Source organism: Puntigrus tetrazona, chromosome 9, assembly GCF_018831695.1.
Source record: "Puntigrus tetrazona isolate hp1 chromosome 9, ASM1883169v1, whole genome shotgun sequence".
In the NCBI taxonomy this organism is placed as follows: Eukaryota; Metazoa; Chordata; class Actinopteri; order Cypriniformes; family Cyprinidae; genus Puntigrus; species Puntigrus tetrazona.
This window is the reverse complement of record NC_056707.1, coordinates 10,504,893-10,515,530: the sequence shown is the minus strand read 5'-3', so window position 1 is coordinate 10,515,530 and position 10,638 is coordinate 10,504,893. Positions and strand designations below refer to the sequence as shown.

The following is a 10,638-nucleotide window of genomic DNA, read 5'->3' as shown; positions in this document are numbered from 1 at the left end:
TATCTTTAATAACAGGTATTTTAATACGTACTATTTTAATAGAAAACTAAAATATAAATGATAACATTTATCGTTTAATATTATTTACATGTTGACGTAAGTAGTTTTCATAATTTTGGTGATTTGCAATTTTTTAATTGTGCAGATTCTGCAATTCTTTGTGTCACAATGAGAGGTGGGAGCATCTTGTTATACATTTTTGAATGCGGAATTAACTGTAACTGATTTATTTCAATAAATATTATGTTTAACTTTTTAAGTTGCATTATTTGTTTGTTTTTGGCATTTGAAAGCGGAAACTTCATCCTCCAAACAATATGTGATTCATTACATTAGAAGATGCTTTGCTGATATGTCTGTGATATTCATGCATTAAAAATGTTAACGTAAGCACAGTGAGAACGTAAAGTACTCGGCTGAAATATGTTTGCAAGAACGCGAAAAATAAAGTAGGGCACACAAGAGGGATTACTAGTTTTAATAAGATTTCTGGTACAAAACATGATCAATTCAAATTAAATGGTGTAGCGCTGTATTGAATAGCATTGTTTGTTTAAAGTGCTGTAAAATATTGTAATTATAAATCAATTTTTGCCCATCAAACAGTTTTGTATACATTTACAAAAAGGTTTGGCTATGTTTACAAAAAGGCATAACAATACTCACAAATCATCCGTCTTACAGAATCAAAATAACAGTGGGTAACTTATATCCCTTAGGGCTGTCATTAACAATTATTTTGGTAATCGAGTAATCAGAATTTTTTTCTGATGATAATCAGATTGGATAACAAAAATGGATCCAAGCAAAGAATACACTTTAAAATTCTTTAAAACACGCATAATAAAAATGAGGCAATAATAATTGGTTCAAATGAAATATATAAAACAGGTAATCATCCATGTACATGATGTATTAGGCTATATCAGATTATATCAACTGCCTGATCTTTGTTTAAATATTGAACAAACATTTAAAGAAAATGCCCGCTTAAAAAATGCTTAAGCCACGGTAATTTCTTGAATGCGTATATGGACATCAAAACATGCAAACTCAAAGGAAGGGTTTAAACTTAAAATGTTGAAGTCGTCTGGTATGTTGCTGGTTAATCAACAAGGGCAAAAGGTATTGATTTTTGAGTACTCAAGGAATCGTGACAGCCCTAATATCCTTACTGTATGTAACCATGACAAAGTACATTTGTAGTGTAGGTATTAAGTGTGTGCTGTTTGTGAATGTTTTAAATGCTTCAGTTTGATATGCATAAGGAGAAAAAAAGTGAGAAAAGTTAACGTAGGTACAATAAAATGTCATGCATAATATGCTAATGCTTGTAAATATTTACAAAAAAAATGCATCATAAAGCTTAAACTGCAAGTATTAATAGCTTTTCCTAAAAATGTAATAATACTGTAATCTGGAGAATGTAATTGTTAATTATAAGAACCTGAACATGATTATCATTAATGGTCTACCAGTGTGCTGTTTTTGAAATGGCTTTACACAATCCACTGGCTGCTACTGCAACAGCTGAGCTTTTGGCCTTTCCCAACAGCTTGCTTCTCTCCAAAGGTAGCATCCATAAAGTAGTCTCTCGCTATTTTTCCAGAGCAGGGGTGCAAATCAAGTGCTTTGAACTTCAAATGCTGCCCAGAAAGTTTGGTAGACTTCAAAACTGCATTCTGTCCCCTGATTTTGTGCACCGTTAACTTGCAGCTCTGTCCATAAAACACGCTGTGTGGCAGCTGGACCTCTTCTTTGGTCCTGGATTGACAGGTGAACCTGATGGTCTGAGGGTCAGGGGAAACCTTGGGGTCTCCTAAAGGACTGTGCGTGGGGCTCCGGGGCCCCTTGAAGAAAAGGCCTTTTCCCTTATGTAAAGGCGTTTGAGTGGGAGTCAGTGAGATTGGTTTTCTGTTGCGCTTTTGTAAGGCCTGCTGATAAGGAGGATTTTTGGGCACTTTAGGCGGCAAACCCCCTTCAATATCAGCTACGTTCCTCTGATTATTTGGTGAAGATAACTTCTCACTGGGCGAGCTGTTTGATTGTTGGTAATCTGTGCCATTTTGAGTGAGTAAATCAACCTTGGCTGGAGAATCCTGAGGAGAATGAAGGGTCTTTCGGGTGGGCAGAGAAAATGGACTCACGGGTGAGTTTGTTGGTGAAGTTAATGGCGATGATACGTTAGAGGTTGGTGGAGTTTGTTTTTCTCTCATAAAATCCAATTGTTCAAAGCTCTGTTCCAAAAACACGTTATCATTGACCTCATCAGGTTTCTTAAACTCTTCATATTTTCCATTTTCTACGATAAGTTCCTGCTCATGAGAAGTCAAAGCAATGGTTGAGATGGAGTGTCTGTGCAATTTAAGGGATCGGAGTGGACTCTCTGTGGATGTACAGTTTCTGATTTGTGCCAGCGGGCTGGAAGACAGCAAGTCGTTTTCTGGACAGTCGAGGTCACAATCGCTCAGTGACATGAGAGAGTCCATACTACGACTGTCTTTAAGAGGACGGGTCTTAGAAATGTCCTCTGTATCAGTATTCACCTCATTCTTTAGACTCTCATAACCCGAATCTGACATCTGCTGCAGTGACCCAACTAGAAGCAGGAAGAGATAAAGGAATATATAAATATTGAAAACATAGTAAAAGAAATCGTGTAAAAGTATGTCATTACATTATTAAATATAGTAAATGTTTAATAAAAATTAAATATAAATATGGGATAACAATGCAAAACTTAAATGAAAATTATAAATGTTGACTTGGTAGCTAATTAAATTAACTACCAAAGGAAAAAATATTGTGAAGTGCTTAATGTACTAAAAACAGAATAAGTATAAATATTTAAAACAGAAAATTAAAAAAACATTAATTGCACTAATAACTTCAACATTATTTAGTGCTGGGCAACACACACATTATATATATATATATATATATATATATATATATATATATATATATATACACACACAGACATATTATGAAGTGCTAAACAGGAAATAATTCTAGAAATATTTATAACTATAATTATAGGATTTTTTGTGCTGGGCAACACTTGTGTGTGTGTAATAATGTGAAATAATGTTAATTCTAAGACAAAAACAGGTATTGTTTTGGTTTCAGGACAACCTTTATGACTACTGTGTATATATATATAATTATATAATTAGTATTATATGTATGAATATGTTAAATTAACACATTTTTTTAAATATATGAATGTGTATGTGTGTATGCATATGTATATATACATAATAAATATACACAGTACACACATACATATAATGTACAGAAAAACTTTTATCTTGGATGTGATTAATCAGTTAAATGAGATATTTCAGGCTGGCAAAATATTATACAGCGTTGTTTTGTATTGGTGTGTGCAGTACGTGGTTGTGAATTAAGTCTGTATTTATAGTAACCTGATCCGCGGTTGCTTCTATTGTCTTCAGTCAAATCCTTTAAGAGGGTTATAATTTCATCCCCAAACAACGCACAGCAGTTGTCAATCAAGACACGCACAAGGTCACACACCTGTGTACAGATTACATTGTCAATTACATTTACATTTCCTTACATATGTCTGTTACATTTCCATTCCTACTGCCATTTTCATGTTCTTTGGAGAGCAATGCCAATGATAAGTTAATAATCTTGTAATAATAAAACACGAGTGCTTACCTTTTTGGCATCTTTTTCATTAAACGGTAGTGTGTGATTCCACAGACAGCTAGGTGCTATACACACAGCCAGGTTAAACGAGGTCATCTGGTTGTGCTCAGCATTGAGCTGGATGTGGTGCAGCATCGCTATCATGTGTCTCAGCAGCAGGAGATTTTCTTTAGGTAAACGCTCAACAAGCCTGCGAATGTGGGCAGAATTAACTCGTACAAGTTAACCGTCTTCACGATTATACAACCCACGAAGCTAAAGGAAATTGGCTGCCAAACCTAAATCTGCTTAAGGTGTGCAGTAATATCATAGCCTTGATCCATCATTATCAAGGATTTATCCTTCTTTACTAACTAAACTAAACTAATCAGAGCGTTACTGGCACGTTACCTCTGAACTTCCTGCAGCAGGTTTCTCTCCATCGTTTGTCCATTTCTTTCACCGTCCTGCTCCACTGCTTGGAGCCATTGCTCATAGAGCTCCTCACACAGCAGACTGCCCGGGATATTGCGTAAGAATTCCTACCAATCAAAAACACAGATATGAGAACAGAGACTCGTCGTGATACAATCAGCGTTGGTTCTTACGTTACCGTTCAATAGCGTGACAGCAGAGAAATGTACAACGTTACAAAAACATATACATTTCGGATAATGATAATGTAACACTTCAACTTCATTCATCTTCGCATTACAAAAATATATTCAAATAGAAAAGTGTCACTTCATGATGTTTCCGTATTTTTCATCATTCTTGGTCAACGTAAGCCATTTCAGAAACAACACTCTGCTACTTTTACAGGCTCAAAACATTTGAAAAATTCACATGCCCGAATATCTACCTTGAACACTGAAGCAGTAACAAGTACAGGCTCTCCACTCAGCGGCTCTTCATAGTGGCCAGAATCCAGCTTTTCCCTTAACTCCCGGCAGGCCTTGACTCCAGCAGAGCGCCGTAGTATTCCACGCGTCGCGGCCCCCTCGCGGCACAAACACTTCAGCATGTCCTTTCAACAACAAACAAAGACTGGTGACTCGACTGCAGTACTATTATTGTAAATGGATGTTACCATATTTTAACCAAAATAATGTTTATTATATATTTTCCTGAAGGAATATGAATGTTTGATTTGGCATTTAAATTTTTATAATAATAATGTAATGATGAATAATTTGAAGAAATGGGGGGATTTTCCGTACATACCACAATGGGTGATGGCAGGGTGCTGTCTTTTATCACATCGCTGAGTGGTCGACCAAACAGATGACCAGAAGCTGCTGAAACGGTTTGGCCAGAAGACTCTGACTGGACAGTCTGTTCAATGCTGAAGCTTCGTTTAAACGCCCAGCTAATAAGAGACATCCTCTTCCTCCTGCTTTTCTGTTCTGCTGGGAGAGATATGATGTGCAAGAGATGCCAACGAGATTAAAAAGAGGAAACGTTTGTTTGTTGGTTTGAATGAGATTGATGAGATTTGAGTGCCACAAGAAATGGGTTGGGAAACGGGTTGATTTGAAGCCAAATCATATCTATAATTTTTTTTGTTTTGTTGTTTTTATTATAGTTTTCAGTATGTAAAGTGTATGTTAATTTTACGTACTCAAAAAAGAGTGTGAACGAGTAGTATGGTAGTACTTCTGAAACCAGGCACGTCTCACCTGTAAAAGTGCTGTTTATTTGACTGGGCCTCAGGAAGAACTGACAGTGAGCGTCAATTGGCAAAAGCGCCATTTGGCTGTGGGTTGATGTCGCTGCCTCTTGCTGCAGCAGGCGAATGTGGCTCATCTTAATGCTATAAGGAAACTCGTGACCTGGTGAAGCAAAAAAGATACTAATACTACAGTACTTTAAATGTTTGATTGCTTTGATAATATGATAAACTCTTACCAATTAAGGGGTACGGAGTTTCGTCTTGTTTCGAACATACCCACAACTTGTAATCTTTTATTCCACCCTGAGTACAAAGACAAAAACAATTCATTGGTTAAATGAAAGATAAGTAATGCGGTTCTTCCATTCATTCATTGATTGTTTAGTGAGTTTTAACGTACCGAAAGGCCAAACTGTTGCAGTGCTGTGCTAATAACATCAGAGGTGCAGTCCGTGTTGCTGATAATAAGAGTCTTTGCCTAAAGAGATATTAGGAATGTCACATTAATTTACACATCAAATCTACAGTACATCATTTTATACTGACAAAATCAGTTCTCACATAGGCACAGTTCCCAACATCCTTTGCAAATATCTTCAGAGGAATCATCTTCGGATCGTCATTCTCTTTTTCTTCTTTTATACATCTAATTAAAACGAGGTTAAAGAGAAATGTAGATTAGAGGAATTGTTTCTTTACTGTGTTTATTGTAGAAGAACGTTAGAAGAACTGACCTTTCAATGAGAGACAGCCACCGGTCCTTCTCTTCTGAAGTGCTGTACACACACACAAAACATAATTTTTAGAGGTGAAATGAATGGGTTCATTTAGATTGGCTGTATATACTGTAAGTGTGTGTGTGTGTGTGTGTGTGTACCTAAAAGTAGCCACACAGTTGTAAGTTGGCCAGCCCATGACGAAGCTCCTCTCTGAAACAGTATTGGCCTCACACACCTCATCCACGCAGCTGGCCGTCCACATCTCACTCACACACACACACTTCTTCTGCTTCACCTGCATTACTGACCTGAAAAAAAACAAAACATCAAAATTACTCCAAGACCACTTTAACATTGTAGCTCCATATACTACCATTTGAAATTTGGAGACATTTTATTAAGGAAGGACGCATTAAATTGAATAATTAAAGTGACCTCAAAGACATTTCCAACAGATTTCTATTTCGAATAAATGTTGTCAAATAAAAGCTTTTGAACTTTTGATTCTACAAAATAAAAGCAGCACAACTCTGTTTTTAGTATCGATAATAATAATCACCAAATCAGCTGATTTCAAAAGATCATATGAAATTGAAGACTGGTGTAACTGGCTGCTGAAAATTCAGATGTGCTATCACGAGAATAAATATTTAATCAAATGTATTAGAATAGGAAACAGATATTTAAAAATGAATAATATTTCTACTGTATAACTGTACAGATTAAGTAAATGTGCATTTTTTATCTTACCAAACCCAAATTTCTAAATGTTTATGCATGTGGATGATTTCTGTATATTTTAATTCTCCTCCATACTTGGCCTTGGTGATGATGAGAAGATCATTGAAGAGAATGAGGAATCGCTCCTGGGTCTGAAGTCCTGTCTGCAGCACTGCATTGCCTTGGCAAACGAGCTTTCTGGTTGGACTGAGCAGAGACTGGATCAGGGCAAATATGTCCTGACTAACCTGAGATGCACAATCCCTGACGCACATGAGAGAGAGAAAAAACAGTACTTGAGAGGACAACTTTAGTAAACATATACAAAATATACATCTTCCATTAAATATTTGCAACTTTGCATGAAAGCACATTCAATTCATCGGTCTGCAATTAATCAAAGCGTCTGACTTGATATGCCTAATTGAGAAATGAGCTCCAGTGTTACAGCTGAACATCAGATAAAAAAAATGATAGATTTCTGAAACACTCTTCAGTCAGCCTGTGTCATGGCAGTCAACTTTGTTTCTGTTTGTCACTCTTTGACGCTCTCAAACACGTGCAGATGCTGGTTGAGAGACCGCACACAGGCTGGTTCTGCAGCATCTCTTCATTCTCTCCTTTCAGTGAAATGCAAATATATTCAGGAGCCTCTTGCATGCACAAAAATGCAGGCTGTGTCATTGTGCCAGAAGTGGCAAACAAACTGCTCATTGAGACCAAAACGGACGGGGTCTGATATTTGTGTTTACATAACAGACATTACATACACAGAGTTTAAGTTTTCGAAAATCATACCTGGCAACAGGTTTTGACTTTGTAAGGGCTCTGCTGAGAATAACAGAGGGGGCCGACTGTCTGCGCTGAGAAAAAGACTTCTACAGAAATAAAACAAAAGGGAACAACAGATAATCAGCATAACATCAAACACGCAGGTGATCACAGCTACCATATTTAGTTTGACAGCTCAAGTTTCATTACCATAACAATTATCATTTGTTGATTATTAATTAACTAGTTAACTTTTCATAAAGCTAAACCAATTAATGTGTAGCTCAATGTGTATTTACATGTGTTTAAGAAATAACACCTTTACTCTGCTCCTTATATGTATTTCCCAATTATTTTCTAAATTGATTCATTTACTTTTACTGTTTTTTGAATTTTGTACATATATGCTTATGGTTCATGATTTGTTGTAAAATCTTTACTCTCCTCCTTTAATATTTTCTTAGTTTTTCTGAACTAATTTACTTTGTATTGTTTTTAATACTTCTAAAAACATATAGTTGTATAGTGTCGTTTTTTATTTGTAAAGTTATTTATTATTATTATTATTATTGAATAATAAATAACTGTTATTAATTTTAATATTTATTATTTTAAAGCTTTTTGTTTATCATTTTGCCTTGTTTTGCTAGGATAAGGTGATGCAAGAGGCGCTGAGAGAGGAGAGCAGGGCATGTAAGGACTCAAGCTTGGATCACCAGAGGCACTGCTGCACCTGGACAGTATTAAAGCACCAACAAGGATATGATATTAAAGGATATTGGTATTAAAACAATGTAAAAAATGTATTTATTTTATTTTATTATTCTGCTGCTCAGGTCCCAGTACAAGTTATTTGAAACTCTCTTGTATTGATTGTGCTGTCCTTATCTGAGCTATTTTTATGTGCCTTTTCAAAATTGCACCCATTTTTTTTACACTTTCTACTCTAGATTATTTTATTTCACTAATCTCCTTTTGATCTGAAATCTACTTTTTAATTATTTTACAGAATTTATTTTGTTAATCTTCATAATGGAGCTTTGAATGCCGAAGCTAAACCCTGGAAAATCGTAGCTGTGCCCCAGACATATCTGTTTTTCTAAAACAAAACAAATCAGTGCTAACTAATTTGAAACTTCACCTTATTATTACTTTTTCTTCTGCTTCTTGGTTCGGTGGTGTGGCTTCCTTGTATTGGGTTATATTTCTTGCATAAGTATCGTATTACAAGTCAAAGTGTCTGTTTTCATGTCTTATGGATGCTACTTTTTTTTAACTTATGCTACTGTAAATGTAAAAAAAAGGTATGGCATGCTAACTATTGTTGTGTAAATAAAATAGGCTACTTTTATCGATATAGATTCTTCAGTTGTATACCAACAATGAGCACCTGTTTATATTCTGTTACTTACATTGGAGTGCTGGTATTCCCCACAACTTTTGGTTCGGCTTCTCTTCTGCCATCCTGCCTCATATAGTGGTCCCATGGTTAAAATCCAGGTAAAAAAGACTGTAGGTGATTTAGAGGACTGATCAGATCAATGCTTCCATATTATCGTCTGCCTCCGGGTAATCCTCACTTTGCGGCTCTCCTTCTTTTCTGTTTCGGTGGGGTAGAAATACAAAGTGCGTTCAGTTATCCTATCTTCCTCGAAAGCTCCGCACTTTGAACAATGTGTTTGTCTTTCCTCTCTGAAAGATGGAAGATTATGTCTGTCTCTGAGCAGCAGGGGGAGGATTTAGGAGGCGGGATCTCGGTACATAACGAGACATGGTCTGTGTGTATACAACATATGGCTAGTTTTGACAGGAGAGAATGTTTATACCTTGTGAAACAACTTTCTTTAATTATATCTGTCTGTCTTTGGAAAAAAAAAGACATCTTGACAAATATTTCGAGAAGAATCTATACAGTATTTAGCTGTAATAATTCTTAGGCCAGTTTATCTTCATACCCTGCCCCCTCCTTACTGGGATGAGTAAATGGTCAGGCAAGCTTAAGCCTCTTTTCTCACCAGATGTAGCCAGTTTGATTGACGGTTGCTCAAACTATAATCGTACTTTCCTCACTGAACTCAGATCCATTTTGTATACTGATTTTGTCCAGCCACAGTTCGTAAAGCTGCACTGAGCAAATCTGTCTTTTGCACTAAAAGAAAAAAATGTCACGTCAAAATCAAGGAATGAGACTACCATGTGCTGTAGTGTTGACCCTCTAATACAGTAAACCACAACCCTCTGAACCATAAATTCAGAAATGCATACCAAAACTGAGATTTTTATTACTATTTTTGTCATTTATATACATTTTCAGATCCTTTTCAGTTACAGAATCTGAGGATTTTTGAGTCATTCACCCTCACCTACTTAATAAAGAAATGTGCACCATTTCAAATATTTAATTATAAGGAAAAAGTAAATTTATGAATGGCCACAGATCTAATCTACAAAATTAGATAAATGAGCAACATTAACATTAATGAGTTAAAGACCTATTCTCTATATCATTGTTTTGATCTGTTGGTGAAAGAACAAAGAAAAAGAGGGAGTTGTTAGGAAAGAATTTGTACAAAGATAAAGAAGAGATGGGAATGCAGAGAATTTCATATCTGTAGTATAATAAAAGGGTAGGTCTAGGTTAAAAGGTGTTCCTACTTGTATGTGTTCGGTTGTTCTCTTAATGATTTGGTGCATTTTTTCACTATAACGTTTCCTAATAGTATCCAGTATCAGTTTGACTGTGACCAAGCTTACATTCAAACTGATGTAAGTCAAGTACAAAAAGACTGGAATGCAATGCTCTCTTCCAAAAATATGGAGAGCACAGCTAATATAATATTTATGCTATATATACACATACATGTAAACAATTTAAAATTAATTAATTAGTGAAACTAAAACTAAGATGAGTTAGCATGCACTGTACTTGCAAGATGTAGAGCTCGAATGAGGTCAGAGGATTGTTTGTGCTCTTTTACAGCCGGAGGGCCTCTGCTCATTGACCTTTTTGTTGTGAAGAAAATGCCACACAATGAACTCCCGAACCTGTATCTTGACCTGTATCTTGATATATCTTGGTATTGTGGTTTATGCCGGTTG

The 10,638-nt window shown here is 35.8% G+C and overlaps 2 protein-coding genes across 4 annotated transcripts in view; one reads left to right on the top strand and one right to left on the bottom strand.

The window, feature by feature from the left end:
- Positions 1 to 259, top strand: part of fdx1 (ferredoxin 1) — a 4,186-nt gene extending 3,927 nt beyond the window's left edge. The window contains exons 4-5 of one of the 2 annotated variants that reach the window (XR_006251803.1): positions 1 to 15; positions 146 to 259. The exon at positions 1 to 15 is cut by the window's left edge and continues 180 nt beyond it. The gene's annotated coding sequence lies outside the window, so the exon portion shown is untranslated. The other variant, XM_043249146.1, reaches the window with a different exon arrangement.
- A 205-nt stretch (positions 260 to 464) lies between these two features.
- Positions 465 to 9,221, bottom strand: arhgap20 (Rho GTPase activating protein 20). 2 transcript variants are annotated; one of them, XM_043249144.1, is made up of 15 exons: positions 8,952 to 9,221; positions 7,567 to 7,646; positions 6,865 to 7,032; positions 6,207 to 6,356; positions 6,064 to 6,105; positions 5,891 to 5,975; positions 5,730 to 5,807; positions 5,566 to 5,632; positions 5,337 to 5,489; positions 4,882 to 5,066; positions 4,520 to 4,684; positions 4,069 to 4,199; positions 3,688 to 3,868; positions 3,429 to 3,540; positions 465 to 2,599 (listed from the first exon to the last, which is right to left on the bottom strand). In XM_043249144.1, exons 1-15 carry the CDS (start codon positions 9,024 to 9,026, stop codon positions 1,500 to 1,502), a joined length of 2,772 nt encoding a protein of 923 aa, XP_043105079.1. In that variant the 5' UTR covers positions 9,027 to 9,221; the 3' UTR covers positions 465 to 1,499. The 2 variants fall into 2 exon arrangements, with proteins under 2 accessions (XP_043105079.1, XP_043105080.1); XM_043249145.1 differs by having other exon boundaries at positions 4,882 to 5,063.
- Positions 9,222 to 10,638: the final 1,417 nt, after the last annotated feature.

Coding starts and splice junctions, on each gene's coding strand:
- arhgap20 (XM_043249144.1), bottom strand. CDS start 9,026: ATGGGACCACTATATGAGGCAGGATGGCAGAAGAGAAGCCGAACCAAA. Junction 7,033..7,566: donor AAGTCAAAACCTGTTGCCAG/GTATGATTTTCG, acceptor CATGTGCGTCAG/GGATTGTGCATCTCAGGTTA. Junction 5,633..5,729: donor TGCAACAGTTTGGCCTTTCG/GTACGTTAAAAC, acceptor CTTTGTACTCAG/GGTGGAATAAAAGATTACAA.